This window comes from Tursiops truncatus, chromosome 15 (genome assembly GCF_011762595.2).
Source record: "Tursiops truncatus isolate mTurTru1 chromosome 15, mTurTru1.mat.Y, whole genome shotgun sequence".
Taxonomy (NCBI): Eukaryota; Metazoa; Chordata; class Mammalia; order Artiodactyla; family Delphinidae; genus Tursiops; species Tursiops truncatus.
In genome coordinates, this window is record NC_047048.1 from 17281285 (window position 1) to 17307538 (window position 26254).

General features: G+C 53.6%; 1 protein-coding gene across 3 annotated transcripts in view; it reads left to right on the forward strand.

The window, feature by feature from the left end:
- GTF3C1 (general transcription factor IIIC subunit 1) overlaps positions 1–26254 on the forward strand; it is a 72761-nt gene that overhangs the window by 37414 nt on the left and 9093 nt on the right. The window contains exons 13-31 of one of the 3 annotated variants that reach the window (XM_073792181.1): positions 888–991; positions 1961–2145; positions 3618–3872; positions 4139–4284; positions 5499–5596; positions 6091–6187; positions 6306–6483; positions 9208–9349; positions 9672–9807; positions 10246–10327; positions 10461–10649; positions 12421–12578; positions 14412–14554; positions 16664–16745; positions 17823–17984; positions 19100–19212; positions 20900–20962; positions 21850–21943; positions 25421–25593. In XM_073792181.1, the coding sequence (XP_073648282.1) occupies positions 888–991; positions 1961–2145; positions 3618–3872; positions 4139–4284; positions 5499–5596; positions 6091–6187; positions 6306–6483; positions 9208–9349; positions 9672–9807; positions 10246–10327; positions 10461–10649; positions 12421–12578; positions 14412–14554; positions 16664–16745; positions 17823–17984; positions 19100–19212; positions 20900–20962; positions 21850–21943; positions 25421–25593 (2600 nt within the window). The remainder of the gene's footprint in view (positions 1–887; positions 992–1960; positions 2146–3617; positions 3873–4138; positions 4285–5498; positions 5597–6090; positions 6188–6305; positions 6484–9207; positions 9350–9671; positions 9808–10245; positions 10328–10460; positions 10650–12420; positions 12579–14411; positions 14555–16663; positions 16746–17822; positions 17985–19099; positions 19213–20899; positions 20963–21849; positions 21944–25420; positions 25594–26254) is intronic. The other 2 variants (XM_073792182.1, XM_033841075.2) reach the window with 2 other exon arrangements.

Below are 26254 nucleotides of genomic sequence, written 5' to 3' on the forward strand. Positions count from 1 at the left end.
TGGGCCCAGCCGTTTGGCTGCGGAAAGTGGGGAACTAGGAGTGCTTTGTATTTGCTCCTGGCTTATAGATTCTCTGAGGTGTTGCCTAACTGTATCTCATTTGAACCTCACAAAACCACGAAAACAGTTGGCGGGGCAGCGGGGAAGGGTCTCCATTTCCCAAGTGAGGAGCAGAAGAGATGGAGCCTCGTGTGGCCTTTGGAGTCGCTGTCCAGCCATGGCCACCTGTCCCCCGTGACCCACCCTCTTCAGGCCATTTTGGGCATGAAGCCTGCTGGCCAGAGTCACTTGTTTAGAAAACCTTACCTTGCTGTCTCCTGGGGCCCAGGCCTCACACTCCCATCTGCTGCTCAGCACCTTGGAACAGCTAAAACAAAGAAGGCAGCCCTAGATCCCCTGTCACCTTGTTTAGAGGCACAGCTGGCAGGAGTCCCCCAAGAGCACTCTCAGCAAGGGGAGGTTAATGAAAGCCGCTTACCTCTTCCAGATGGAAGCCCTCGGGATTCCCGAGCAGCTGTGGGAAATGCTCAGCTAGCAGGATGGGGTGTCGGGAGCAGCCCCCCAGGTAGCAGCTGGGACCAGTGGGCCATGACAGCCCAGCTGGGGGGCTGCAGGGCAGACCGCTGGATTTCCAGGGCAGGATTCCTAACCGGTCAGAGCGGCACGTTACGGATGGCGGCGCTTCCTGGCTTGGGCGCTTGAGGGGTCTTGATGCCAGCAACTCTAAGGGCACACTGTGTAACGTTTTACTTCCCGTTTCATCACTGCCTTTTGGAAATGTCAGTGACAGCAGGTATAACCAGGGCTCCACCAGGGAACCGAGTTGTGGAACTAAGTCTCCCCTGGCACCTCCGCAGCCCTTTGGAACCCCCGACCTCTCTCCATAGGTGGATCTGGTGGTGCACCCGTCCATGGACCAGAATGACCCTCTGGTGAGAAGCGCCATTGAGCAGGTCCGTTTCCGGATGTCCAACTCCAGCACGGCCAGCAGGCAAGTGGCGGCTCCCGCGGGACCCACAGTGTGTCCCAACCTGAAGCAGTTTCCACAGAAGCCCTTTATTCATGCTTTTGTGAGATCAGTGAAGCCACTGGTTTGGGGTTTATGGTTCATGATCCTCTAGCCTCAAAAAGGATCAATTTCTGGATTCTTCAAGAGGAAAAAAATCCTAACATTCTTCTTTTTTTTTTTTCTTTTTTTAATTTTTATTTTATATTGGGGCATAGTTGATTAACAATATTGTTACTTTCAGGTATACGGTAAAGTGATTCAGTTATACATATATATGTGTGTATGTGTATATATATATATATAAAGTTATACACGTATCTATCCTTGTTCAAATTCTTTTCCCATTTGGGCTGTTAGAGAATAATGAGCAGAGCTCCCCTCTGCTGACATTCTTAATTCTATGCTCTCTAAGAGTGTGGACAGAGTACTCCAAGTCATAGGCCCTATGACATGTGAGACTTGCATAGTTTATAATATAGCTCAGAACGATTGTGGTTGCCTTTCTGAGGTCTTCTCTCATTTTGTTCGTAAACCACCTAATGGACTGGCAGAAAGCTCGGTGGGAGAACATTCTCAGTTGGGTTTAAATTAGAGGTGGCGCCTGGGCTCGCAGATGTTGGTTTGTGTGGCCTGCCATGCCTTGGCCACAGGGGCTTTGAATCAGTTACCAATTAATTTCATGTCAAATTCCTGATTTCTGGCATCGATGAAAGTGTCAGCGGCCCCAGCACATTGGGCAGCCCTTCTCATGAGGTAGCAGCCGCCCCGTAGGTGGGGGTCCACTGTCCAGGTCACCCCCAAATGTCCAGTGCCCCGACACATTTTATCCGTTTACATCACCTGTTTGGCCCCTACAGGCAGTTGATTTGAAACCCCAGGGCCAAATTCTTGAGGACAGACCCTGTCCTTTCTCAGCCCTTGGTTTTCTAACATCTTATATTTGGACTTCAGGGTTAAAGCGCCCCAGCCTCCAGCGCCTCAAGGGGAAGCTGAAGAAGAAAGTCAAGGAAAAGGGGGCCCAAGAGGATCAGGAGACTCTCAGCTGAATGCTTCCTCTAAAGTAGAAAGTGGACGGGTGAAGAAGACTGATGAGAAAATGGGCATAACCCAGCTGAAAAACTATCACCCTGTTGTAGGTAAAAAGCAGCTTCTTGTCAGGGTCTGTTTGTGTTTCATGTCGTCTTCTGAGTCACTTGGTGTTGCACATCCGAGCCCCGGGCTGCAGGCAGAGAGTCAGGTCTGAATCAACAGCTGGGGTTGTGGGGGGCTGGTCACGTGCCAGCATCAGTTTTCCTGTCTGTAAAATGGGGGTGATTCTTGCCCGGAGTACCTCACAAGGCTGTTGTGAGGCCCAGGTGAAATTATGCCAAGTTCCAACCTGAGGAATTGTTCACGAAGACTAACTCTTTCTGCTGAATACCCTTGGGCTGGAACATTCTGTAAACCACAGAAAATCTCTGCCTTTCCTGAGCCCACAAGCCTCTGGTAGTTACAGCCACTGACGGGTTTGAGCATTCATCTAATTTTCTGGGCTGCAGATCTCAAACAGGGCCGTCTCCCCTCACCCCACACCAAGCTGCTCTGACGTCAGCTTGTGCTGGGCCGGTGCCCACGGCCGGGCCTTCGTAGCTGGGGTGTAGTTGTAGTCTCTGGTCACAGCATGCAGCTGGAGGAGGAGGACAATGGTGACGGCCCACAGACTTCTGTCAGGCAGAAACGTCCTGGTGGGGGACCCGGCAACCCGGGGATTCTGAGCAGGAGAGGTCATTTGTGTGACTTCCCTTGCTGAGGGCTCCGGGCACAGGGACTTGGCCCAGACTCTTAAGGTGTCACATCTAGAAAGTACAGATGGAGGGAGAAACCTGCGCACGAGGCGGCACAGCGGAGCAGCACGTGCACCTGAGTGGACCAGAGGCAGCTGGGAGCTCTTTGCGCGGTGCAGGCCTGACGGCAGAGGAGGGGCCCTGCAGTCCCTTGTCCTCGCCACCCTGTTCCTATGCGTCCCTTGGCTCTCACCTGTCTCCTCTCACTGGGGAAAGTCAAGGAGCACTTTGTGTCAAAGAAATAAGCTGTTGAGAAGAACCTCGATTCTGGGATGTTTTGCACAGTCCCCATCAGCCTCAGGTCCTCTTGCTGGGGTCTGTCGTGGTGGCCCGCTGCCCTTTTACATTCTGGCTCACCTCCTGCACACTCCTCCTTCCTTGCTCCACCCCGTCACTCGGGCCAACCGGCCCTTCCTCCATTGTGCCAGGCACACCCCCGTCTCAGGCTTCTTGCATTCGCCCTGGGGGGCATGTTGCCCAGGTGTCTGCATGGTCCGCTGCCTCACCAACTCGAGGATGTCCCTTAAGGCCTCTCCCCAGTAAGACCTTCCAGGCCTCTGTAGAATTATAGCCCTCCTCTGCCTTCCTTGCTTTATTTCCATCTGATGTACTATCTTAGGTAGTTTGCTACTGTCTGCCCTTTCCCGCTAGAAAGTAAGTCCTGTGAGGGTGAAAACATTTGCCGTCTCTGGCCCCTGGGCTACAGTGGCACTCAATAGTTTTTGAATGAATTGAACTCACTTGAATCTGGGGTTTTCAAGCATCGCCCTCCTTTCTTGCCCCAGTTCCTGGACTTGGGCGTTCTCTAGGGTTTCTGCCCAAAATGCCTCGCCTGCGGGTGATCCACATGTTTCTGTGGTACCTGATCTATGGGCACCCTGCCAAGGACACGGTGGAGAAGCCGGGCTGCAGCAGCGAAAGGAGGACGGGGGCCCCATCCTCCTCCGGGAGCAACCTGGAGGCCTCCTTGGATGCCCCACCCCAGGACACCCAGGATGGAGCCACCCGGGAGGGTGAAGTGGAGCTCTCCACGGAGACCGGTGAGATGCCCTGGGCAGGCAGGCCCCAGTGGGGTCCAGAGGGGAGTCATGGTGGTTCCTTGTCCTTATGACCTGAACCGGCTGAGTCCCCTATTGCCCTGATCCAAACAAAGACATCATCCAAGCGTCCTGAGCCTCCGGGCTTCCTGCCTGACGAGGAGGGTGTTGCCCTAGTTCGTGGTGCGAGGGAACCAAGACCTACTGGGAGGCGACACCAGCATCATGACCGGGACCCTGTCTCAGGACTGACCCCTGTTTTCTCCCAGTGTACGTGGATGAAGCCTCGTGGACGCGCTACATCCCTCCCGTCCCAGTCCACAAGGACTTTGGCTTCGGCTGGGCTCTGGTCAGTGACATTCTTCTCTGCCTGCCCCTCTCCATCTTCACCCAGATTGTGCAAGTCAGCTACAAGGTACTGATGACTCCCAGGCTTTCTCAGGGGCTGGTCCCTCAGCTCCATACCAGAGGGCCTACACTCACCTGTCAAGAGAAAATGCTTGCAGTTGCCTGGCTGGCTGGCTGGCTGGGTGGCTCGATAGGTAGATAGATAGGTAGGTAGGTAGATAGAGAGAGAGAGAGAGAGGCTAGATAGATAGATAGATAGACACGCTAGATAGATAGATAGATAGATAGATAGATAGATAGATAGATAGATAGATAGACAAAGAAAGAAAGAAAGAGAAAGGCAGACAGAATAGATTGGGTGGATGGATGGATAGATGGTGAGTCAAGGGAAATATTTCAAAGACTTGTTCTTCTAGATCAGTCAAAAGACAGACAATTAGGGTATAGCAATAAAATATATTTTTAGAAATTTGGTAAATACAGAAAAAGGAAGAAATAGAAATTACCATAGAAATGCTATAGCTTCATCACTCAGAGGTATCACTGCTAGTGTTTCTGGTGCATTTTCTTCTAGTCTTTTTCTTCCTGTGCCATGTTTGTATGTAATGCATGTGTATATATGTGAGGTCTTCCTTTTTAAAAAAAACTGAATTGAGACCATGCTGTATTTACTCTTTTATGATCTGTTCTTTCCGCTGAACAATGTATTGTATTTTCCACATCGTTGCTTTCCCTTGATATTAAGTACATCCATAGTATTCCTTCTTATGCACGTACCCTAATGTATTTAACCAATACTCTATTTTTGGACATTTAAGCTCCAGTTTCTTGGTGGTGTAAGTGACAGGTTGATGAATACTTTTTGTTAGATGTATTTGTGGGCAGCTCCAAAATTTTTCGTCTTGGGTTAAGGATAGAAGTGGAATCACTGGCTTTAAAGGCAATAAGCATCCTTCATCCTTTTTAAATTATTTAAAGATGAATAAATATATTCCCCTATTGTCCCCCAGAAATGTTTTAGTACTTTGCATGCCCACCAGCAGTGAATGAGGCCGCCTGTTTACTGTACCCAGCAGTGTGGCAGATGGGTTGGAGGGGAGGGGCGTCAGGACTGAGAAATGTGGGGGGTTTGGAGTGACAGGCAAGAGGGGGCTCTGTTCCCGTGGGACGGATGGCCAGATTCAGCGAGACCACAGCCTGGAAAGTAGTGGGTTTTTTTTCACAATTCTTGCAATTCACCCTGTCCTTGAGGGTGAGCTGAGCCTGAAAATCACCTCTCAGGTGGACAACCTCGAGGAGTTTCTGAACGACCCTCTGAAGAAGCACACGCTGATCCGCTTTCTCCCCAGGCCCATCCGGCAACAGCTTCTGTACAAGAGGTGAGGTCCCTGCAGCCGACTCAGGGCGGCCGAGGGTCCTGGTAGGCCCCTTGGAGTTACGCTTCTGAGTAATCGTTGACCAGGAAGAGGAAAGGTTTCTGCCTGCCAGGTTGTAGCGACCCAAGGTCATTAATTCAGCCACCTGTGCCTTCTTCATAAAGCACAGAGGCAAATGCAGTGTGGGCTGGGACACTTTAGTACTTGCTTTCAAGGTTCTTTTAGAGTAAAATCTGCCGATAAAGACTGCAGGTAATGAGGTGGGTCTTTCCTTCTGTTACTTTTACTTTCGAACTCAAGCCCCCCAAGTAGGATCAATGCCCCGTTGCCCTGGTTGGTGTTGGGATGAGGGTTCTGGGTCTCAGCACAGTTCAGGCCCAAGGCCCGTCCTCAAGGTCCCACAGGTCGAAGAGAGGAGAAGAAGCAAGTCACATCCCTCACCCCCGTGCAGACCCCCTGACGGCAGCTGAGAACCCGCCACCCCCTCTGTTTTCCAGACGTTACATTTTCTCGGTGGTGGAGAACCTTCAGAAGCTGTGCTACATGGGGCTGCTCCAGTTCGGGCCCACAGAGAAGTTTCAGGATAAAGATCAGGTAACAGCCTCCAGGCCCAGAGGAAGGCGGTCCTGACGGCTAAGCGCAGTTTCCAGACACCTCACCCGGTGCTGAGGCTGAGGCTCTCCCCTCACCCCATCCGGTGTCTCCCTCGTAGGTCTTTATCTTCTTGAAGAAGAATGTGGTCATCGTGGACACCACCACCTGTGACCCCCATTACAACCTGGCCCACAGCAGCCGGCCCTTCGAGAGGCGTCTCTACGTCCTGAACTCAATGCAGGACGTGGAGAACTATTGGTTCGATCTGCAGTGCGTCTGCCTCAACACCCCGCTAGGTACCATCCATCTTTACTGGGCTCGCTGTTTTCCCTCCTTTCTGTGGGATAGCGGGAGTTAGAGCTAGAAGAGACTGGAAGCCGCCTGCTGGTTTTCCGACTGTCCCCCAGAGGCCTGGAGTGTCCTGGAAGCTCCCTTAGAAAGGGCAGTGGTGGGCCTTACCTGGGAGGGCCACTAGCCCTCCACCCCATTGAGCCCACGCAGCTTCGCTTTTGTCCTTATTCTTTTGCTCCTTCAGTAGGTATTTATTGAACACCTTGTGTGTGTCTTTTCCCGCGCACGATCACACAGCAACAGGACTTATGCTGTCTTGGCGAAGACACAGCACACAGAGATCCAGAGTGTGATAGGAGCTGGGGAGGAAACACACCAGGTGATGAATCGAGGGTGTTTTACTGGGCTGGTCAGGAGCAGCCTTTCTGAGGAGGAGACTTTGAGCTGAGTTCTAAAGGGTGAGGCCGAGTCCGCCGTGACCAGAGCTGACGAGGAGCATCCCAGGCAGGTGCAACAGCCCCGAGTGTTGATGGAGAAACGGAAGAGGCCGGTGTGCGTGGGAGGGGAGTGGCAGCTGATGAGATGGAGAAGCAGGCAGGAAGCAGACTCCGGGGCCTTGCAGGACACGAGGAGAGTTTAGGTTTGTTCTAAGAGCAGTGAGAAGCCATTGGAGGTTGTAAGCCAAGATCTCAGGTCTTTCAGAGTTGCCCTGGCTGCTGTGTGGAGAACAGACTGAGAGGCACCAGAGTGGAAGCAGGGAGACCAGCTAGGGGCTGTGATTCAGGTCCAGGAGAGGTCCGCTGGTGATAGTGAAAGACAGAGGACAGGCTGGGAGGTCTTTAGGAGGAGGGACTGACCAGACTGTCCAGTGGGTCAGATGACTTGGGCTTTGAGTTAAGCCTTGGCTTGTTTTTTCTTCTCTCTCTGGAACATCCCGACCTATGTTCACCTTGCAGATGGCCACTCCTACTTCAAGCATTCTCTCTCCGAGAAAGCCTTTCCAGCATCTTTACTGTCATCTGATGTCATTCTGGGAATTCCTTGAGTATAGGGAATTTGGCTTGTATCCCCAGCGTGTCTCAGAGTGCCTGGTACATAGGTGACATCCCGTAAATGTTTGTGGAATGAATGGAGGGTTCGTAGAAGGCGTTAGAACCTCCAGTCTTGTGCTCTTTCCTCTAAGCCAGTTTTCATCAGTTCCGTTCTTGCCACCTGCCCCAGGAGGAAAAGGACGCCACATTGCATCTGCACCCGGGAGAGGACTCCCTCTCTTCCTTCTGTCACAGAGCTGGAAGATCAAGGTTACACTTGGATTTTTGCGAAGCAGGGGCCACATGTTTATTGGGTAGAACTGTTGAATGCCCATACGCTAATGAGCACTAGTAGAGGTACTTGAATGGGTCCAGACAAATTTTAGAAACAGTGTTTTGTAGAATCCTCTGGCATCAACAGTGAGCTAGGCTTTTACCAGGGCAGATTTTAAAGTGCCCTAGCTCCCCTGCATTTTATACCTAGATAAAAATTTGCAAACCAGTATGTTATTTGCACCAGAGTTTTTCAGGCTTGACCACTGGTGAATTTCCATCCCTTCCCATGTTCGTGAGCCGAAATGTCGGGGGGCTTATTGAGTCCGTTAATCAGGCATTGATTGTCCCTTCATTCAACAGACATTTGAGGGGGTTCTGCCCCTTCAATAATGAGACGTGAGGATCCTTTAAAGTGAGGCTCCCAGAGCATGAGTGCACACAGGCAGCACCTGGGGAACCCACTGAAATGCGGATTACTGGGCGCGGTCCAGGGATTTGGATTCAGCAGCCCTGGGGAGGGCCTGAATCTGCGTCTCCCACAGGCAGCTCGGTGGTGCAAGGTGAAGCATCGCCTGAAGTCCTCTTAGGTTCAAGGTCCATTCAAATGCATGACCTTGGGTGAGCTCTTTGTAACCTCCTGAGCCTCCGTTTCTTCATTTCTAATCTGGGAGCACCACCACTGCCTTGTGGGGCTGAGGTGAAGCTTGAACCAGACATCTCACGTAAAGCCCCAGCTGGGAGGTGCAGGGCATGGACTCTCCCCACCGATCACGTTATGAGATGCTCTTCGGTCGTCTGCAAATTATCACAGCCTTCCCTGGCCCGACACAAGCAACAGTTTTTTTTGTTTGTTTGTTTTGTTTTTTTCAAGCAACGGTTTTAATCGTATTTTATATTTCCTTGCAAGAGATGCTTTATTGTGGAATCACTGAATGTAATTTCCCAACTAAATTAATGCACCTCTCGGGCACTCAGGAAACGTCTGGCTGTTCCTGGAGCCCAGTGCGCCCAGGGAGACTGTGAGGCTGCCTCGCACTGTCTAGATTCCCACCAGCCCGACCCTGGCAGCCACCAGCGTGTGCAGCCGTTTTCACTCGTCACTTCCTCTGTGCGACACACAGCTCCCCGGGGCATCCCCCTGGAGGGAAGAAGGCGGGGGCTTTCTCTGGTTGCCTGCTCGCCTTGCCGCCCAAATAGAGTACAGGCTGCACGCAGACCCTGTTCTCAGGTTCACGACCAGCTTTAACTCTCTGCCTTCTGCATTTTGTGCAAGGAGGTCCACCAGTTTCAGACCCTCTCCCCTGGTGGGGAGCCTGGTCACAGAAAGGGAATCCAGTCTTCTCTTGCCACCCCGCGGCAGGCCGTGGCCAGCAGACCGTGGCAGGAAGGTGTCCTCAGCGGGGCTTGTGTCTGATTTCCTAGGCGTGGTGCGCTGCCCGCGCATCCGGAAGAACAGCGGCCCAGATCAGGGCAGCGATGAGGAGGGCAGTCTGCAGAAGGAGCAGGAGAGCGCCATGGACAAGCACACCCTGGAGCGCAAGTGTGCCATGATGGAGTACACCGCGTGCGTCCCCGCCCCGCCCCGCCCCCACACGCAGAGCCGCGGGGGTCCTGGTCCTGCAGACTCTGGCCCGCCCCCCCATCGGGCTTCCCCATCAGGCCCGGAAGCCTGAGTCTCTGGTGCCAAGGCTGCAAGTTAGTGGCCGTGGGTGCAGAAATTGGGAATTTTACATAACAGTCTGGGTTTCTGACAAGCCCTTTACTTCCACCTGCCAGGTGTTTTTCTGGGAAGGTAACAGTTAATAATAAATGCCCCCTGCCCACTCCATGAGCTCCCTTTTCACTTCCCAAGGAGGGCTTGTTTTCTGTTTATTTCCATCTCCCAGGGGCAGCCGTGAGGTCGTGGATGAAGGCTTTATCCCCGGAGATGGGCTGGGAGCCGCTGGGCTCGATTCCAGTTTCTATGGACACCTGAAGCGAAACTGGATCTGGACCAGCTACATCATCGACAAGGCCAAAAGGGTGGGCTTTCAGGACGGGGGCATCCTTCCCCGGGCCCCAGCCCAGGGGGCTGCCATTGCTACTCACCTGCGTGTCCCTTTCCTGGCTCACAGATTTTGAACTGGCCAAACCAAAACTGACCAGAGACACAAATAATTACTTCCATGTATACTAAAGGCATGTCAGGCCCCTTAAATATCTGCCTGGCCTTTTTTTTTTTCTCCCCCAATGGATTCTAATTTATTCTGCGATGTGGACAAGTATGCCTTTTTAAAACAAAGAACAGAAAGTCTGTAAGACAAAGGTCACATGGGGAGGGGGTTCGTGTGTGATAGGAGGGTGGCAGTCCCCGCACAGCCTCTTCGTCAGAGACTCGTGCAACTCAGCGCTGTGGCTGCCCTGGGCTCCCCGGGGTCCATGAAAGCTCACACTTTATCCAGTACCATCCTCGTCTTTTAGGAGACCACCGCGTCGGAGAACGGGCTCACGGTGAGGCTGCAGACGTTTCTGTCCAAGCGCCCGTTGCCTCTTGGCGCTGGAGGTACGTGGGCCAGGAGTTCAGCAGAAATAGACGTGGGACCGTCTCGGGCCGACACGATCGCTGCACATTGGCTTTGGCTTCTGGCCTTTGCAGAGGTCATTCTGCAGCGGCGGTGTCCTGTGCTTATTTCCAGGCAACGGCAGGTTGACTGTCTGGGGAGAAGCGCGAGCGGGATCGGGGCTCTGTGCTGACAGAGAAGAGCACTTTGAGGTTGGCCGAGAGCCCACGCTGGACAGGAACCAGAAAGTGAGGGGTGGGAAAAGCCAGAAGCGCAAACGGCTGAAGAAGGACCCTGGGAAGAAGATCAAGAGAAAGAAAAAAGGTTTCGGGATGCTCGTTCGTGTTTGCCAGGCTTGCCTTTGCACGCACGGTCTGGCTGGGGATGGACAGCAGCCTCCCCGCAGCCCAGCCTGAGCTCTGCCTTCAGACTCGGGTTCCGTCTCCTTAAATTTGGAGCACTAACTCTGCGTGATCACGTTTTATTTTCCACACCCAGCCTGCTGACCGAGAGGGCCTCGAACTGACTCTGTACTTCCCCCTGCTTTCTCTGTCTCTGCATTGTGTAGAGCCTTTTCACTTAGTAACTCCCTCAGTTCAAATTTCTAATTTCTTCTCAACTGGGAAAAAAAAAAAAACCTTGGCAAAAAATCCATAGCAAAGTCCTCATCACAACCAGCCCAAATCCTATTATTCTTTTGGTTTGCTTTTTAATATCTGCCTCTGTGCTAATCAGGGCAAAGTTTAAAGTTATGTTGTGTTTTTAAATCAGAGGCAACATGGGTGTCACTTAAGCCTGCAGGATCTCTCCAGATCTCGTGAACCCATCGTGTGCGGTGCCTTAAAGATTGCCCTTTTGGAGTCTTCATTTGGGCGGTATTTACAGCGAAGGAGGGCAGCGAGGAGACCAGTGTCCGGGTTTTAGGCCACCTTTATATCACCTCAGTGGTGTGCGTGTTTTAACGGTGATCTGATAGCTGTAGCTATTTCAGCTGAGAACAGAATATCTTAACAGGAACCTGTTTTTAGTGGTTTATTCTGCTGGTGCCCAAAACAAATAGGTTCACGTCCCTGAAGCAGCCGCCTCCGTTTAGCCCGTCCAGATGCACAGAAGGTCAATTTGGCCCGCAGAGACCCGAATTCATTACAAGGCAAAATACGCGGTGGTGTCGATTTGAATGTAAATGCTCTTGCCCGCTTTCCTCCTGCCCTCGTCTGGAAGACACTCACTAAACAAACAGTCTTTGGGAGTTGGCACTAGCACATGGTAGCATATGGCGTCTGCCCGTGAAACTACCACCAGCGACTCCCCGAGGGGAAGTAACTTTGGGAAACCCAGTGGTTGAGAGCTCCAGGTTCCAATCCTGTCTGCTGCTTACTAGGCTCTGACTTTGGGCAAGGTGCTGTATCTCTCTGTGTTTCAGATTCCTCAGCTGCCTAATGGGGATAATAATTGTATCCTTCTCATGGGGTTGTTGCCAAGTATTATTTTTAATTATAAGTGAATGTATGTGAAAAGCTTACTCCAGCGTTTGGCACCTAGTAAACATTCCGTAACGTCAGTGACCGTTATTATTCAGGTAGTAGCTACTTTGTGCCAGGTGCTGCGCGAGGTGTTTTATACCCAGTCTCGTTCACTCCTCAAGGCAGCCCCGTAGAGTGGGCCTTGTCGTCCCCACGCTGCGCCAGGGTTTGCACAGCATCTCTGAGGTCGCAGAGCAGGGAATGGTGGGGACCCACTTGTCCAGAGAGCGCACCCCAAGCAGGCTCCCTCGGCTTCTGTGCGAGGTGCTTTCAAAGGGCTCAGTGCCTCCAAGGGAAGGATCAGAGATGGGCAGATAACTAACAAGAGGCTGCGTCAGGCTGCCCAGCCCATCGCCATGAAATGTGACCAAAGAGAAATGACGAAAGGGGTAAAAAAGTCTGTCGGGATGGGCTGAGTCTTTTGTGATTAGTTTAAATGACTCCCCGCACGATGAGATTCTGATAACCAGTACCTTGCTGCAGTCTGACCTGCTGGGTAGGGACCCTTCCCCTCTCCACAGTGACAGCTCCAAACTGGTTATTAGAGGCCCCCTCTCCTCTTCCCCCCTTAGAAGAGCTCCCGGAAGAAAAAAGCAAAAGGCTGCGATACCACGACGAGGCCGACCAGAGCGCCCTGCAGAGGATGACCCGGCTGCGCGTCACCTGGTCCATGCAGGAGGACGGGCTGCTCGTGCTCTGCCGGATTGCCAGTAACGTCCTCAACACCAAGGTACCCGGCCCAGCGCCCCCGCCCCCTCCCAGCCTCTGGCCCGCTGATTTGCGAGTCCCTCTCGCTATGGGACCCACATAGGGAGGCTCATGCCTGGGACCTCTCACCCATCCCATCTACTCCACTTGGCCACTGGGAGAAGCATTTCCCAGAATCCTAGCAATGGATACACCACGCTCGTTTTCTTGTTTTGTTTTGTTTTAATTTTATTGGGGTATAGTTGATTTACAGTGTTGCGTTAGTGTCAGGTGTATAGCAAAATTAATCTGTTACACGTATACATATATCCACTCTTTTTTAGCTTCTTTTCCCATTTAGGTCATTAGAAGGTCCTGATAGCGGTTCCCTGTGCTATACTGCAGGTTCTTCGTAGTTATCACATCTGTTTCCTGGCTTCGGCCCCCGCGTCTATGTCTTTGCCTGGCTGCAGGCCACACGGCTGAGAGCCGTGCTCTCTCTCGCTCTTCACCAGGAATCTGACCCTTCCCTGCTCCCCGCCTCCCACCCTCATCTGCCTGGAAAACTCCTATTTATCTTTCAGTAACCGCTTATCATCTCTGGAAAGGCTTCCCTGATCCTGCCAAAGGGAAGCAGTTACTGCGTTCTCGCTCTGCCCCTTGGACGCGTACCTTTCACGCTGCTCCTTTGGCTTCTGGCGCCTCTTAGCCCACTGGAGTGGCTGCTTCTAGAGGCAGAGAGACTTCTTACTTGTTTTTGTAGCTGCAGCCCCTCGCGTGGTGCCTCCCATGCAGTAATCCCTCTGTCCATGCAGACCAAGTCGGCGTGGGACGGTGGCTGTCCCCGGCTTCACTCCCCGGCTCCCATGCCATGCCGAGGCGAATGTCCCATCAGGCTGGTTCCCAGAAGCCACCCAGAGCGTGGGCTCTGCCAGTGTCCCGTCCAGGGCCCCTTCCAGGCAGTAATACCGCCAGGCAGAGTAGGTGAGGCGGCTTCATAGGAGCCCCGTTTGTGTTTCCTGTTCTCAGCCACACCAGCCAAGAGAAACCCACTGAGAGGTCTGACACCCTGCCTGCAAGCTCATTAAATCCCTTTCCTGTATTATTATTGCCCCAGATTTTCTTATCTCTCCACCCCTTCCTAAATCCCCACCCAATCCCTTCTGCCAGGAGGAACCCGAAGGCGTGTTGCTGTCCCTAATACCTGGCCTCGTCTCATCACAGCACTGATGGGAGAGGCCTCTCCCCCGCCACCCCACCCCCCGCCCTCCACGCAGCCAGGGGAGCCAGGAGAGCCTTGCACGGACCCTCCACTCATTCGCTTCAACTTACACCAGATTCCTGGGCCCACTCCTGCTGGGGCGCTAAAGAAAAAACCCTGTCCTCAAGCTCCTTCCTTACCTGGGCTGTGCCTTCCTGCGTGTGTTCACTGAGAGGGGCTCCTGAGTCTGTGACTCGGCACGTTCCGTTTCCACTAGTGTAACCACAGGCGCCGTACACAGAGCGTTCTTGAGTGTACACGATGGGTACTTAAACCTCTACAACCGTCTAATGAAATGCATCTTCTATACTCCTGACCTCCTGTGGCGCATTGCCCTCCAGTCAGTATTACCCAAGCACCCTCCGAGCACCTCTACTAGTCACCAAAAGATACTCTTCCCACTGGACCTGGAGGATTTGTCTTACTCCTCTCTGCCCAGCACCCACTCGGGGCCAGGCACATGGTCAGTGCCCAGTAAATGCGTGAGGTGACAGTGTTGAGTGTCCGCTGAGGAAAGAGGTTCCACAGGACGTATTCCCCCCTCCTTTACATTAGTGACCCATAATGTGGGCTCCGAGGATACTGAGTTTGTGTCTTGGCTTGTGTTTAATCCAGGTGAAGGGCCCGTTTGTCCCCTGGCAGGTCGTGCGGGACATTCTGCACTCAAGCTTGGAAGAGTCTTTGGATAAAACATCCCATTCGGTCGGACGAAGAGCTCGCTACATAGTCAAAAATCCACAGGCCTATCTGAACTACAAGTAAGCCTCCTTTGAACTTCCGTGACTCCAAGACAGGGTATCCCGGTGCTTCTAGTTCACTCTTTACACTTCTTTCATCCCATTTGCTTAAGGGTCGGCGGTAAAATCCAGATAGATAAAGTCTGAGTCGTCCAGTAGCGCGTCAGTAGTCTGTTGGAGACTGTTAGTGACATTGTCCTCGATTTGGGGGCTGGGTGTGATTCTGGGCACCTGCACATTCAAGGTGTTACTTACACTTTAGAGCAGCTTGCGAAGCAGGTGCTCCTTTGTTACAGGTGAAGAAACAGGCTAGGTGACAGCGCTGAATGTTACCTCTTCCCCTCACCTGAGTAGCGTGTGGTGAAAGCAGAGGCCTCTGCCCGTTTCCACTAGGGTTTCGACACTCCAGAGCAGCTCTCGATGTCTCCGTGTTAGTGGTCCATCAATGGCTCACTCCAGAAAGGAGCTAGACAGGAACGGGATCAATGGATCAAACGCACTCAGCCATTTCCTCAGCAGAGCTGGGCGTTCCCTAAAGACGTGAGGGGATGGCAGCTGGCCGGGAGCTGCAAAGCCTCCCCCATCGTCAGTTGCCAGGGAGGCTGCCCGCCGTCTGTTCCTCTCAGGGCCACGGTGTAAAGCCGTCCCCAGCCCCGTCAGACTCCTGCAGCTCCCTCCCCCTGCCGGCGTGGGCTCGAGTGGGGAAGCCCAGCGGGTGGTGTGGGAAGGTACCCGAGTGTTGCAGCCAGCATGAGGGTGAGGCCGGGAAGCGGAGCTGCTTCCACCAGCTGATGTTCGGGCCACGGGTCAGTGGGAGAGCTTGGCTCCGGGTTGATTCCGAGCCGTGCGCTGCCTGCAGTCAGCCAGATTGCAAGGAAAGCAGCCCAGCCCTGGACTGCAGAGGAGACTCAGCCCTCTGCCCAGGCTCCTCAGTCTCGGCGCTGCTGACACGTGGGGCGGCTCATTCTCTGTTGTGGGGCGTCCTGGGCACTGTGGGGTGTTTAGCAGCCACCTGCCCACACCCACCACCACCCCCACCCCCACCCCCACCCCCCGCCAACTGTGACAAACAAAAATGTCTTCACACGCCCCCCCGGGGGAGCAGATCACCCCGACGAGAACCACTGGGTTAGACACACCAAGGGACCTTTCTGTGTGAAGCCACTTCCCCAGTGCATGGAAGACTCTTAGAATGTTCTGTCTGAAAGGGCTCTGGTCACCTGGTCCAAAGTCCTCCTTTTTGCAGAGTGGAAACAGGCCCAGAGACAGCATGCAAGCTGGCTGGGGTGACAGTGAGCTGGCAGTGAAGTGAGATCTGGAAGTTGGGTTTCCTGGCCCCTGCCTGACGCTCTTCCTCTTGTCCTGCAGCAGCCGGGGAAGGGGGACATGAAGAGGGCTGCAGGGTGCGCAGGCCAGGTCTCCGTCCCCTGCAGCTCAGAGCTGTGGGACCTGGGACGGGGCATTTATCCCTTTAGAGGCTGTGAGCAGAACGATACCAATAGTATCCACACCTGTCCCACCTGCCCTGGCCCTTGGCTTCTGTGTGACCTCGGGGGCAGGGGCGGACCTTACGCCCCACTGAGCTGTGAAGTGAATGACAGTCTCTACCTTGCAGGCTGTTTATGAAGGAGCAGCTTCAGCTTTCAAAGTGCGCAGCTCCTAGAACCCAGCAAACGCTGGTTGTCTTTCCCTCCGTTTCCCTTTGGGCAGGTCAGGCTCTTTTGGTGCCTGGAGGTGTGAAGAGGTGCGCAATGGACAGAGTGCTGGAGGAGGCCGGAGCTCTGAATACCAAACACCAGGGCCTGTTTTTAAATATAAGATCCTCTTTGACATAGGTCTCTCCTGTGGTCCTGGCCAAACCCCCGTGAGGGTAGGCGGGTGGAAGCTACTGTTCTCAGTTTGCACGTGGAGGACAGAAGCGCAGAGAAGTCGAGATGTGAAGCGTGAGCACAAACAGGCCGACCCCAAATCCTTCATCTTCAAAAGCTATAATCACCCAGCAGGCACATAAGCAGATCATACTTCGTGTTTACCCAAGGCCAGAACTGTTAGGACAGAAATCTTCCAGTGGTTCTGAACGTGGGCATCGTTACATTGCCCAGACTTCACTGTGGCCTGCTCTCCCCACAGGGTTTGCCTCGCCGAGGTGTACCAGGATAAGGCACTGGTTGGAGATTTCATGAATCGAAAATGCGACTACGGAGACCCGAAGGTGGGCCCCGCGCGGTGGTCGGGCTCAGCCTGCCCTGAAGGCAGGGATTTCTAGGTTCTAGTCTGGTCCTCTGGGCCCCACGGTGCCTCTGCCAGCCTTGCAAACATGGGCTTTCCCCCTGCTCATTTGGGAAATTGACTTGTCAGTTCTTTGGCTGTGGCCCTCACTTGATCTGGGTCCAGCATCAGTTTTAAAGATGATTAGAATTTGCCATGTCTCTTTGCAGCGCTGCTGTGTCTTGGGTCTATTTTATTAAGAAAATAGGGTTGCTCTTCAGAAATTACAAACAGCTAGACTTCTGGAAAGCTCGTGGATAGGCCATGAGTTTTTTGGGTTTTTTTTTTAATTTAAAATTTTATTTTTATTTTTAGCCGCGTTGGGTCTTTGTTGCCGTGCGCAGGCTTTCTCTAGTTGCGGCGAGCGGGGGCTACTCTTCGTTGTGGTGTGCGGGCTTCTCATTGTGGTGGTTTCTCTTGTTGTGGAGCATGGGCTCTAGGCGCGCAGGCTTCAGTAGTTGTGGCACACGGGGTCAGTAGTTGTGGCTCGCGGGCTCTAGAGCGCAGGCTCAGTCGTTGTGGCGCACGGGCTTAGTTGCTCCGCGGCATGTGGGATCTTCCCGGATCAGGGCTCGAACCCTTGTCCCCTGCGTTGGCAGGCAGACTCTTAACCACTGTGCCACCAGGGAAGCCCGACCATGAGTTTTCTTTCTGAGTTTTCTGTGGGTGGGGCCGGGACGGTGATTGACAAGGAAGGAAGCTGTCTTTCCAGACCCAGGCTTCTCTGCTCTGTGGCTCAGAGTCTGCTCACCCCTCACTCATTGAGCTAACACCGGACTCCGCTGCGTGTATGTCCGGCCTTGCGCCAAGTGAGACCAGCTGAAATGGAGCCACAGGGCAGTGGGACAGGCAGAGAAGTAAATGTGCACCGCAGAACAGTGCAGCCGCCCTGAGAGAGGAAAGCACAGGCCGCTGAGGTCTCAGAGGGAGAATTAGGAGTGCTTTTTTTTTTTTTTTTTTTTTTTTTTTTTGCGGTATGCGGGCCTCTCACTATTGTGGCCTCTCTCGTTGCGGAGCACAGGCTCCGGACGCACAGGCTCAGCGGCCATGGCTCACGGGCCCAGCTGCTCCGTGGCATGTGGGATCTTCCCGGACCGGGGCACGAACCCATGTCCCCTGCATCGGCAGGTGGACTCTCAACCACTGCGCCACCAGGGAAGCCCTAGGAGTGCTTTTGATGCAGGTGATGGAAAAGAAAACATAACAAGGGCTTAAGGCTTTTTTTTCCCCATGTGCCAAGCAGCCTGGAAGTAGGCTATCCTATGCAGGTGCAGCAAAGCAGAGATGTCCTCAGGGTCCCAAGTTTATCCTGTCACTCCGTCCCCATCCCTGGTGGTCAGCTTTCCATCCTCATGCTGGTCACCTCATGGCTGCCAGGTAACTGCTGGAGCTTGGTCCTCACAACAGAATCCCAGGGCAAGAAGAAGTGGGGAGAGGGCCCTTGTACCAGGGAGGGGACAGCCTTTCCCAGAAGATCCGTCCTGACTCGCCTCGGGAAGCTGGGCAGGCTTCTCCCCACACCAAATTAGGGCTGGCTCCACTGCTAAGAGAGAACGGGATGAAGGAAGGAGGCGACCAACGGCATGTACTACAGAGGGCTTTTCAGATGTGTCAGCACTGAGCCCAGACTGCAGAGATGAGGGACCAGCCGAGGAAAGGCAGAGAAGGAAGGGGGGCGAGGTGCCCCATGGGAGGACGGCAGTGAGAGGCGTCAGGGAGGAGTGTGAACTTGTCCTGTAGCACCGGACACCGGGCGGCAGGGTGACGGCGTCGGTTTGCCGGCCACACCATGGGGGATGAGTTGGAGGTGTGAGCCTGGGGGTGGCAAGGCAGTGAGGGACCACGCTGTGATCCAGGTCTGCACTGGGATGGTCGCAGGTTGGGTACAGAGGAGGAGGGGTCTGGTTTGGGGTTCAAGGTTGAGCGTGGCGGTGGAGGCCGACTTGCACAGGTGAGTCACAGAGGGACAGACCTGGGCGGGGGGAGGCGACAAGGGGACGCAGGCCTGCTGATTGGAGGAGACTGCACAGGACACGTTCGGGGCTCCCATCCGGGGCTTGGGGGAGAGTGCTGGCGGCGCAGGTGTAAGGCTCTCCACCTCCGAGTGAAGTGGTGAGCACCTGTCGCCTTCCCGGGGGGCTGGGGAGGCAGGAGGGCACAGGAGACGGTGTTTCTGTCAGTGTCTCTGGGAGGTCGCTGCCGAGGGAGTTTGCTACAAGATTTTCCCTCAACGTGTCTTAGTGAAACCTCCATTCAGGGAGAAAAAGGGCTTAACATCTCATTCTCTCATGCTGAAAGGTTTGTGCCAGCGAGTTTAAAGAATTTGTGGAGAAGCTTAAAGAGAAGTTCAGTTCAGCCCTAAGGAATCCTAACCTTGAAATCCCAGACACGCTCAAGGAGCTGTTTGCCAGGTAAGGTTCCCTTGAGAAGGTTCTGTGTGAACTTTGGGGCAAGAGGAAAAGTCACCGGCCAGGACCGCCACGGGCGTGTCCCCCACCAGCCATTCCACTTGACCTTGCAGCGAACCCTGCACTACCCTTGACTCTGGATGCCCTCGTCTCCTCTCATGGGCGACTTGAAAATGGGAGGCACTGCCATCCCTCGCGCCCCACCAAGTACTCCCTTCCATTACAGGAAGGCCCTGCTCTGACTTAATTCTGGCTTGCTCAAGTATTTGAGTCCTTTTGCTATGATTGCTCATTTTAAGCACGAGGAAACTCTGAGGTGTACTTAACTTCCCAAGGTCACAGTGCTAGTGAGCCCCAGGCCAGGATTTGAGCTTAGGTAGGTCTGACCCCAGAGCCCCTGCTCTTTCCAGCTCAGCCACTGGGCATCTGGAAAAGAACATGCTTGGCTTTGAGCCCAGACCTGTGAAACTTGAAAATCTTGAGGGCCGTGAACCAGACCTATTTCCGCTGCTTCATCTAAACGTGAATTCCTTCTCTTCACCATCCTCATTAGGATAGTCACTCTCGCCACTGTATTTCCACATTTCTTCCTGTAGAGACAACGTCCATCCATCAGGTCCCACTGTGAACTGTGTGGTACCTTTTCAGTGAGCTGTCTGCGTTTCCGTTGGGGATCTCGTCCTTTCATTCACCCAACAAATAGTTGATGTCGTGCCCACCGTGTGCCAGGGCCAAGGAGCGATTTGTAGTCGTTTGCCTTTGCCACAGACTCTTCCCCAGAACCCACAGGTGGCATGGTTTCTCTTCAGTCTTGAAGATGTTTCAAGTGGCCTGTTTACCTATGTATAATTTCTGTCCCCACATATTTTCAATAAATTTGTGGGGCAACTTTTAGTTATGAAAGGAGACGTTTAAGAGTTTTAAATAAGAGTTCATGACCCATCTAGAGGAAAGAAGAAAGTTCCAGCTGTAACAGTTTACCACTGAACTTGATCTTGAGCATTCGGGCAGGCAAAGCAAAAAAGAAGATGGTTCCAAATATTTTCTTGTTTGGCCCAAATCAGGTCACGTTTTTCTGAAAAGGTGCTTTGTCTTGTTCCTAAATTTTAGGAAGTATTTACGATTGCAAAGATGAGTTTTGACTTTAGTTTTGTAGAAACCAAAGAAATGTCTCAAATAGGTGGCCATGTTGTTTGTAGAGTTCTACGATTTACTTCTATATTTATTTGCTTGGTATGAACACAGTAAAACAATATTACTTGGAGCTCAGAAAAGTAGGCCGGGGGTTAACCTGTAATCCCATCACGTGATACAGCTATGCCCTGTGGGGCGTTTTCTCGCCACCTTCTTCCTTACGCTTGTTCTTCATCATGGTGAACCCACAGCTGTGTGTCCTCCTCCGGTAACACTTAACAGTCGCTCCCTGTGAGTTCACGTCTCCTTGTTGCCTCAAAATGGTCAGTGAACGAACATTCCTCATTTCCTCAACCCTCATTCTTGCAACACGCTCAATTCGATGGGCAGAACGTGGTGTTTTCTCATTTTAATTTACATGTACATGTTTCAGTTTTAGGGACTTTACTGTTTTTTCCGCCACGTTAGCCAGTCACTAGCCACCTCCCGCGAGCATCCCCTTGGCTATGGAAGGTGAGCTGGGCTCCATTCACAAGTTCTTCTGTTTCCTATGCAGATACCGAGTTTTGATGATTGGAGATGAAAAAGACCAAGTCAGGAAAGAGGATGAACTTCATAGGCAAGTACCGATGGACCCAGTGCCTTTTCCTAGGCTGCTCGACTGGGTTGTCTGCAGCCTAGCACAGGGTCATCTAGGGCCGAATCTAGCCTGGCGCCGGTTTCTGGAAATAAAGTGTCATTGGAACACAGCCACACCCATTGCACGTGTAGTCTGCACTGCTTTCACGCTCTCACGGCAGGGTTGAGTGGCTGCAACAGAGACCACTGGGCCCAAAGAGACTGAATTATTTATTATTAGGCCCTGTGCGGGGAGAGACCCCTCACCCCGCCTGTCACTGGCCCAGCCTGAGGACGGGTTGGGGAAGGGGTTTGAACTCCTAGCCCATGAACCTCCCAAGCAAAAACTCCCTTGGGACTTCCCTGGTGGTCCAGAGGTTAAGACTTCGCACCGCCACCGCAGGGGGGCGCCGGTTTGACCCCTGGTGGGGAAACTAAGATCTGACACGCTGCACAGCGCGGCGAAAAGTAAGAGAAAAAAAAAAGAAAGAAAGAAGCCTCAGCCTTTTCTTTCCATCTTGGGTAATCAGTATTCAATTTGATTTTTAGCTCTGTATTCAATGAAAAGCCTATTCTCGTGGGAGAAACAGTTGTTTAAAATTAGACAAACAGAAAATCTAAGCACTAACCACACGTGTTAGTTGTCATGAGAACCCATTTCCAGGTTATGTCACCCCTTGCCCACCAGACTGAAACTTTTTCCCTGTGAAAACGGACCAATCAGTAAGGCATAAAAACCATCATTTCTTTTGTTTTGGTTTATGACTAGTTTGGACATTCGTATCACTTTTGTGAGATTCAAAACTTTTTTGAGACCGAACCTACCCAAGCTGAGTGGTGCCCTGCGGCCTGCGGGCTCACGTGGCCCCGTTGCCTCATCTCTTTCAGCGTGGATGACATCCACTTCCTGGTGCTCCAGAACCTGATCCAGAGCACGCTGGCCCTCTCGGACAGCCAGATGGAGATCTACCAGTCATTCCAGGTGGGTGTTGGGGGCGCAACAGCGGCTTCACAGCAGTGCTCTGGAACTCGGGCCCTTCCCAGGCCGGGCCGTGTGAGGTTTCCACCGCTTCACTTCACCGCAGGGCCTCAGAGGACCTGATTGCCCCTGGGACTCTACCCCTCACGCCGTTCATCTTTTTTTTTCTTCTTTTTTTTTTTTGGCCGAACCGCGCTGCTTTTGGGATCTCAGTTCCCCAACCAGGGATTGAACCCAGGCCACAGCAGTGAGAGTACTGAGTCCTAACCCCTGGATCACCAGGGAACTCCCCTGTTCATCTCTGAAGTATGGGCACAGGATCTGGTGACCTCCAAAATCCCTCCCAGCGCTGAGGTTTTGAGTCTAATGTGGAAGGCAGAAAATTAGGCAGAAGAGGAAATGAACCTCTCAAAAGAGCTGAGAAAGTAATTGGACTACACGGCATATCTTTTCCAATTATAACGGACAATTGTCAACGTATTTTGATTGCCAGATATCGCCCAGTGGGAAAGCTGCCTTTCTGCAGGTGTTGAGTCATATATCTCCTGAGAACTTACTAGAACTGTAATGCTGCTTTATTGTGGCCGAATGAGGATGAAAGAGAAAGGCGGATCTCATTCAGCCCCGCACTAAGCGTGGGAAGTACTCTTTTACAGGTGTGAAAACTTGAGGTTCAGAGAATAAAAAGCCCATGCCCGAGATCCCAGAGCTCATCCGTCTAACCTGAGACTGTGTGGCTGCAAGCCCCCAGCGGAGGGGCCCACTCCCCGAGCCTGCGCTTCCCTTGTTTCTAATGATTGCAAAAGTGTGTTCCAAGTGGAGCCTGTCTACTTTCGTATTTAGTCTCTAAACCCAAAACTCAGCTCTTCAAGCCAGTTTGGGACATGAGGGAGAAAAAAATAAGAAAACGAAAGGCTGGTGTTATTTCTCATCCCACTGATCTGTCTAGATGGGTGCTGTCCCAAACTTTGCGGGGATGCTTCCGAGTCAACTGGAGAGCTCTCGTGGCACGTGGACCCCGGGCACCACCCCACAGTCTGCAGTCAGGAGTGGAGGGGGCAGGACGCTGACGAGCTCTCCTGCCCAGCCGGGGTTAGAGCTAGCAGGACCTCGGGGGTCGGTCCAACCCCCATCACACGAGAAAGCCCAGCCCCCAAGTTATGGCAAGAGCCTGGTCCCTGTGTCCCAGCCAGGGCCGTGGCCTCACGTTTCCTTCCTCTAGCTCCATTTCCAGTTTGGGTCTGAGTGGTAGGGATGGTGCCAAGGGGCTGTCACTCTCCCTGACCACCCAGGGTGTGGGAAGTCACGTGAGAGAGAGCACCTGAGCCCAAGGAGGACACAGGGCCCTTCTTCAGCGACCCCCTCCCCCTGGCAGCAGGGAGTGGGAGGTCATTAGGGATGAAGTCGGGGGAATTCCCTGGTGGTCCAGTGGTTAGGGGTCCACGCTTTCACTACCAAGGGCCCGGGTTCCATCCCTGGTCAGGAAACTAAAATCTCACAAGCCACGTGGCGTGCCCACCCCCCACACCCCCAAAAAAAGAAAAGGGATGAGGTCAGAGGTCACCCGGGATCCTACCAGGCTCCCTGCAGCCCCGAGCTTCCGGGAAGTGTGCTGCAGGAAGGTGGACGTCACAGGCACCCCAGATGGCGGTAGTTCACTGTGTCTGTGACAGCCCAGCCTCTTGGGAGTCTTGACGGACTGTGCCACACTCCCCACTCACTGTGTGTGGTCTGTGCGCCCCTGTTCCACGCCAGCGGCCGTCTGGGGAGTGTGCCTATCCTCGTCTCCACATGGAAGAGACAAGCAGAAGGTGCAGGTGTTTCACAGGAAGCTGGATTCAGCTTCCACTTCCGCTTGGGGGGAAGCAGTGATGACCTGACGGCTGCGTCCTGCTTCTTCCCTCCGCCCTGCTCAGTCTTTCCCCATCAGCCTGCTAGTCCGTGCACCAGGACGGACGTAGAGTTGGTACCTGGAGAAATCGAGGGCACTGTGCGCACCTCGGACTGACAGGACCCAGTATGTGCCCAGACCCCACTCTGTCTCCGGGAGAGCCACCCCCATGCTGCCCCAGCACCCCAACTGACCACCACTTGACTCCCAGTCCCCTGGCCACTGGCTCGAGGATGAGACCTCGTCCTCTCCCTGGTCCCGCCCCTCCCAGCAGTGTGGCCTCGGAAGATCCCTGGAAGCCGGTGAGCCTCAGTCTCCTGTCACCCTCGGGTCCCGGGGTCAGTGCAGCAGAGAACTTGCTAAGCCAGGATTCTCAGACCATGCCTGCAGGTTTTCTTGGCCAGTGCTTTGAACTTTCCTGGAGGCTGGTGTGTAGTCGACATTTGCTGTCAATTGACTGAACCAGCGCTGTTCGGAAAACTGGAGTGACGGGACTGCCGGTCCCGCAGTCCTCTGAGTTGCTGCCCCTCTGGGCGGGCTCCACATCTGCGAGCCAGGGAGCCATGGCGGCGTGGCCCACGGGGGGAGCCTCGGCACCCAGGACCCGACACCGCCCTCTGTTTTGCCCCATGCTGGGTGCCAGGTGCCTGCGGGGGCAGCAGTACGAGTCGGGTCTGTGTTCTTCTGGAAGAGAGTGACAGTGAATAAACAAATGAGATCGTTTCAGGTAGACACAGTTACTATGGGTTAATGTAATTGAGTTGACTGCAGAGGAGCAGGACGGAGGAGGATTTGGCCTTTGAGGGGAAGTGTGTGAGCTGAGAGCTGAATGTTAGGAAGTCAGCCACGTAGAGACTGGGGGAGTGTGCTGTCCGAGAACTGGGAGCGGGAAGTGCAAAGGCCCCGAGGCGGCAGTGCCTTGGCTTGTTCAAGAAGCGTAAGGAAGCGGGTGAGGCTGGAGGGTGGTAAGCAAGGGCTGCACTTACTGTAGGAGTCAAGGCCAGGGTGGTGGACCGGGTCCTACTCACGGGGGTCTCGTCAAGCCTAGTGAGGACTGAGAGCTCCCCCTGCAGACAGATGCCGTCGGGGCTTCGAGGCAGGGAAGGAACGTGTGGTCTGATGTAGGCATCGAAGGGCTACTTGGCTGCTGTGCGGAGTGGCCGGGCTGGGGGCAGGGGGCCACGGGGAGAAACGATGGTGGCGTGGCCCAGATGGTGGCAGTGGAGATGGCGCAGACCAGATGCGTCTGGGAACGTATTTTGGGGGTAGAGCCCAGCAGACATGCTGATGGGTTAGGTCGTGGTAAGGGATACAGTGGTATCAGAGATGATTCTGCGTCAGCTCCCAGCGTCTTTGCAGCCAGAGAAATAGGCATCCGCCTTTCCCTGCAGTTGCCTGTTCTCTGTACTCTCTGAGGTGACGTGAAGGTGGGTGCAGGCCGACCGTCGGGATGCGGGCTTCCTCCGGGCTCTCCCCCACCGCCAACCGCTTCCTCCATCAATGATCAGCTGTGGCTTTGTGCGTCCACATCTGGGTCTTGCCCCCGCCGGCTGGAGAGCCCTGTTCACGCACGGCCTGCTGTGTTACAGACGTTCCGCCTCTACCGGGAGTACAAGGACCACATCCTGGTGAAGGCCTTCGTGGAGTACCAGAAGAGGAGCTTGGTCAACCGGCGCCGGGTCAACCACACGCTGGGCCCCAAGAAAAACCGTGCTCTGCCCTTCGCGCCCATGTCCTACCAGTTGTCCCAGACCTACCACAGGTGAGCACGGGGAGGGCGGGGCCTGTCTGCGGAGAGGAGCACAGGTGAGCGGAAGTGATGGGCGTCCCTCTTCATCAGAGAGCAGGGCGGCCTGGGCCTCGCGAGACACAGCCTCTGGGACCAAGTTTCTCATCAATGTCTGTCCCCCCTTCTATGGGAATAAGGTTAATGCTTGCCGTATTTTGTGTTGGGGTATTTTACCAATTTTGTAGGTAGTTTGTTTCCCTTTTTCCCATCAAATTGGGGAGTTTCTAATAATTAGACCAGCTAAAAGTGCACCCTCCCGGCTGGGCATAACCTCGGTCCTAATCTTCACGGCTCCGAGCTGTACCAGGCCGCCTGCCTTACAGGCTCACACACTTCATTTGGAAGCCATCGTGTACTTTTTGGGTTTTTTTAAGTTGCTCTTTTTATATATATATAAATTTATTTATTTATTTATTTTGGGCTGCGTTGGGTCTTTGTTGCTGCGTGTGGGCTTCTCATTGCGGTGGCTTCTCTTGTTGGGGAGCACGGGCTCTAGGCACGTGGGTTTCAGTAGTTGTGGCACGCAGGCTCAGTAGTTGTGGCTTGAGGGCTCTAGAGCGCAGAGTTGGTAGTTGTGGCACACGGGCTTAGTTGCTCCTTGGCATGTGGGAGCTTCCTGGACCAGGGCTCGAAC